At 39.1% G+C, this 5,057-nt stretch overlaps 1 protein-coding gene across 1 annotated transcript; it reads left to right on the top strand.

The window, feature by feature from the left end:
- The first annotated feature begins 2,603 nt into the window (after positions 1-2,603).
- On the top strand, positions 2,604-2,828 carry LOC105226769 (uncharacterized). The gene has a single exon (XM_049449331.1). The coding sequence runs from the start codon at positions 2,604-2,606 to the stop codon at positions 2,745-2,747; it is 144 nt and encodes a 47-aa protein (XP_049305288.1). The 3' UTR covers positions 2,748-2,828.
- Positions 2,829-5,057: the final 2,229 nt, after the last annotated feature.

The following is a 5,057-nucleotide window of genomic DNA, read 5'->3' as shown; positions in this document are numbered from 1 at the left end:
GTCATAATTTTCCGGATACTAGTGGAGCGAACTTATTTACATTTTTCACTGTTGTTCTAAATAGAATGACGTCGTGATTGGTGGAAGAACTTTTTCAAGGCAACTAGTGTTAAAAATTTGGCTTAAAATTATACTATTTTATTTGCAGCTATGCCAAAGAACTAATTTCTTTTCCAAATTATTTGATTAATCATCTACTAACCTATGAAATTTAAATTTTTGATTTGAGATGAATCCTTCCTCTACATTATGCTGGCCACCGCGAGGAGACCTTTTTAGGCGGTGCCTCCGGAAACCAGCTGATAATGGCTGAATTTATTATGAAAAATTCACAAGTTATTACTCAAGTGTTGCTCGTTGATATGTTCAAAACTTGTAACATGGTACATTAAGTAACTTATTACACGAAAAAATTTGATGAAAATGGAAACTTTTTCAGCCGTGAAATTCCACGTAACCCCTTAAGGACGAGAGTAGTTCACATTCATTAGAAAACCTAAGATATAGTTGCTAGTGAAAAAAAAGAAAATCAGGAGCAATTTAGACTCATATTATATATAAAAAAGAAATGCTATATCCTTCCGTGCCCGCAGGACGTCCGAATTACAACACGGAATGATGCGAAAATTGGAACAGGTATTCGTTCAGATGGTGCTAGCGGAGGTTGTTAGTTTACAGTTTTCGGAAGGAGTTCTGAGTGGACCACACCTCGATAATCGAAGAAAACTATCAACATAATCTGAATCTTTGACTGCGTTGACATATTGTTTTTGGCTATGGTCTTTGCCAGCATATTCGTTTGATTGGTTTCTGTTTCCGAGTCGTATACATAGATCCACGACTACCGCCATAATATCATAATATCATAATATCCTGGTAGTCGCAAACCATTATTTGACAGACAGATTTGTTTTTTGAACCAACTGTGCTTTCACTTGTCTTTCCAAATGATCTTCAAAATAGTTTTGACTGATCCTTCCGATATTTCAATGATGCCAGTAAGATCTCTGACTGTTAGTGTTCGATTCTCAAGCACCAATACCTCTATTTTGGTGAAAAGTTGATTAACACTTGATGTTGGCGGCCATCATAGACGTGGTTCATCGTGAACGCGTTCTCGACCCCCTTTGAATAATTTGTATCAATCAAAAACAATTGCTCGCGACAAGCAATTATCACCGAAAAACTTTTCCAACATGTTGAACGTTTCGGCGGAAGAATTTGACAAAATTTAAGGGTTAAATATAATTTTTAAGTTCTCCATAATATTTTATACCACGCAACATTTTAAAAATAGAATATTGTGTCATCATTATGCTCGCCACTGCATTTCCAATACATAACTTTATCAATTCATTCACATACTTTTATGCGCATACGAGATTCCGTGTCGTTGCGCTGTTATGTTGCATGGCCAAGCGCCGCAAAGGACATGTACAACTTTCCCACTGCTGTGCCTCGCCACTTCGTGTTGCAACTGGAATCTACACATTTAATCTATGTAGCATATAATATATGTGTGTGTGTGAATGTGAGCATTTTCGAGCACAGGTTTGTTTTGTTGCCACATGAAGTGGCATGGAGTGCATATTGCTGCCGCTTTGTTTAGTCGTACTTACAATGGTTGAGCATGTTGCATGCACAGTTGCATGTAAATTCAGCAAGTTTAGCGCACACATCCACAGCGCGTGCACATGTGCGCCGCCATTAGGACAGTTACACTTTTGCTTTTATTTGATTTTACATTTGCAACGACAAGTATTTCGTTATGTATTTGCATTGTTGATTTGTTTATTGTGCGCGCGCTGTTGTTGTGCGCATCAGCGTTGGTGGTTTTCTAGTTCTCCTCCAACTTCAGCGCTCCTTCGATACTTTTTATAACATTGCACCATATTTGTTTGTAACGGAGAAAGTGCTTTCATAGTATTTTTTTACTTTTTTCTTGCAGTCTTCACGAACCAGCCGGTAGAAAGGAAAGTAGAACAAACACCCTAAACGACATCAACTGGATACATAAAAAATCGTAAGAAAAGACATATGCGACTAGAAAGCGGAAAGCGGAAGGCGGAAGACATCCACTGAGCAGCTTTAACAGAATCTTGAGCGCAACAGACGCGCCTTGTGATCGGCAAAGGCAACACCTGCCCCAATAAATTCAAGTAAAGCATAGCGTTAAGCAGAGTCATAAGCATAGACCACGGGCGGATTCGTTGAACTCATCCGAACGCACCGGCAACAGCGGCTGCCGCGGATCCAATTCAAGTGCGCGTCTCCGCTCGGCAGTGTAGCGGGGAACGTGCTGCAGGTATTATCACTGCAGCGCAACAAAAACCCTTATTATCCGCCACATCTTTGCCACTTGAAGCGATAGCAACTGCGAATATATCCTTTGAGCGCGCCACATTGTAGCAAATAAAGAGCAGCGCGCGGGGTATCCACGAACTATTCTCTGCTAACACTGCGCACCACCAAAAGGCAACGCGCGTTTTGCAAATAAGCTTTGCGGCAAACGCGCTTGAGCTTGCGCCTCACTGCGCCGCGCCACCAGGTATACTCAGCCACGCGCACGCAATACGTACAAGGAATTGGGTCGACGCGACGGCATGGTGCGCGACATCTTTCTGTACATCCTTTTAATTGTTTTATTTTGCCTGATTTTCATGGCGCAATTACTGGTGAACGTTTACGCCTTTCAACGACAACCGCCCACCACGAAGTCAGATCGCGCCGATATTAGTTTTGTATAAGCTTGCCGCAGAACGTGACACATGAGTTGCTCGGAGGTCGCGTGTTTGCAAGGAATGGCGGCAGACGTGCTATCGCGCGGTCAATGGGCACAAACTGACCACAAGAAAGTGTTTAAACCGCTGAGAGTGCTGTTGCGCTAGAGAGATGTACGCACAAAAACAAAAGAACAACGGCGCGTTGCAACGCTTCGCTTAATCAGGCCGACAATCAGGTCGCGCGCTGCAGCCATTGCTATAAGCGCGCAGAACGTCGGATTACAGCGGCGCAGGCGGCGGACACATCGGAATGACTGTGTGGATTAATTATGGCACAAGTGTATCCTGCAGCAAAGTCACGGTTTCAATTAAATATCAGCACAACAAAGAGAAGTGGGCACTTCGGTTGGATAAGAGCTGTGACGCGACGCGTTGCAAGCGCCGTTGAGGAGGCAGCACGAAAATGCAGAACTTGAGCTAATTAAGACTTACGCAAAACTGAAAAAATGAGCTAAACAACAACAGTAAATGTAAAATGGCAGAGAGAACGACAAGCAACGACAAATGAAAAACAAAACAAAACTACGAAACAAAGTTAAACGAATTTCAGCGCGATGGCAGTAAATGCATAAATTTACGAAGTGTAAACAAATAAAACCACAAATGACATTCCGAAAACTATAAATATTAATTAAAAAGCGAAAATAAACAACGCAACCTAAATTTAAAACAAAAGTTGCCAGATATCAGAAAAAAGAAAACCCGTAATTGCGTTGGCTGCAGAATAATTTACGGAAATTTTTAATTGAAATATGTATACACAAATGAAAAAACAGCGAAATTTTGCAGTGGAGGCAGTTGGCAGAGCGTTTTAGTCCCTAAGGGTCGCTTTAAATAAACTTCAACGTGACAAGGCGCTTTGGTCTGATGTAAATAAGCATAACGGAATGTTGATGAAGGTCACAAAAGGAGCTTAGTCGAACATGTGGTGATGCCGGGAGGGGCTTTTGAGAGTGGAAGCAGTCGTATGCATGTATATTTTAGGATTTAAGAATTTTTAGATTACATATACATACATACATACTATATAATATTAATAGTAAATAATGTTTCATAAATATTTTCATATTCTATGTAAAGTTGCGATTACATAACATATATACAAACACAAACTGTAAGCTGTCCTCAATATATATTTATGACAATATTTAGTAGATTTTTTGTGACACGTTGCTTCAATATTTAAAAATCCCCGTAATTGATGTAAATATTATATTTTGGAAAAAGCACTAAAAAGCTTTAAAACCATTTGTTTTTATTTTGTGAGCTTTCATCATCACTTCATGAGCGTTCATTTATTTAATTTGTATACAAATTTTCAAAAATGTTGAAAGAACTTTTTCCTTCTAAGTGTCCCAATTAATAATGTGTTTTAAGGAACAATTAAAAGCAGAGTGATGTGAAAATGAAAGCATTGATTAGGCTGAATATGAAAGCTCAAAAAGCTCTACGAATTTGACTGTTATTGCTCATGATTGCTGTTTTGTTCAAAGGCATAATTGTTGGTAATACATTTTTCATAAATTTTTACTTTTATTGCAACAATATTTAATTCTACTTAATAACTTGACCTAAATAAAGGCGCTCAGCAAGCTTTGACATACGCACAGATATGAGTTAACACATATTTTAAGAACAATGCATTTACCACCATAAAGACACTATAAAAAGTAGAAGAGAAGTTATCAGCAAATCTTCCATAGTAGTCAGAAAATATATGAAATATGTAGAATTAAGAAATGGAAGGAAAAAGAATTTTCTGATGCAGCAGTAACATTTAGTTGTGAAAAAGTATAGAATGCAAGGCATTTCTTTAAAATGCACACAGGAGGAAAATTCTAACGAACTAAATAAAATACTCGTACACAGGAATGTAGAATATATTTATGCATGTACATATTTGCGTTTTGCGTTTGCAGCGCTCAGCCGATTGATGCCAAGTGCGTGCTTCGCTACTTGTTTGCATATTTCGTTTATCATCAACTCACCCATTTGCTATGCAAATAAAATCACTAAGGCGGTTTGCATAATTTTTATGGCAAGCGTGTGATTTACTTGAATATAAATATGCTTGTGGTTGCAGAAGCCGGCAAATGATGTACTATGTACCAATGGAAGCTTTGCTGAGTCCCGGTTTGGACCAGTAGCAGTTATTGGCACTATACTGTGAGCGCGATGAGCCGGCCTAAAACGAATTTTTAGAGAGATCGAAGAAATATAATTATTTCCTCCTCACCCCCACTGCTTCCACCAACGCCCTATTTAAATAGATTT

Source organism: Bactrocera dorsalis, chromosome 2, assembly GCF_023373825.1.
Source record: "Bactrocera dorsalis isolate Fly_Bdor chromosome 2, ASM2337382v1, whole genome shotgun sequence".
Classification (NCBI taxonomy): Eukaryota; Metazoa; Arthropoda; class Insecta; order Diptera; family Tephritidae; genus Bactrocera; species Bactrocera dorsalis.
Note: the sequence above shows the minus strand (reverse complement) of the source record. Positions and strands in the feature narration are given on the sequence as shown.

What these genes read in the sequence shown, in the direction of transcription:
- LOC105226769 (XM_049449331.1), top strand. Translation starts at nt 2,604, where the DNA reads ATGGTGCGCGACATCTTTCTGTACATCCTTTTAATTGTTTTATTTTGC.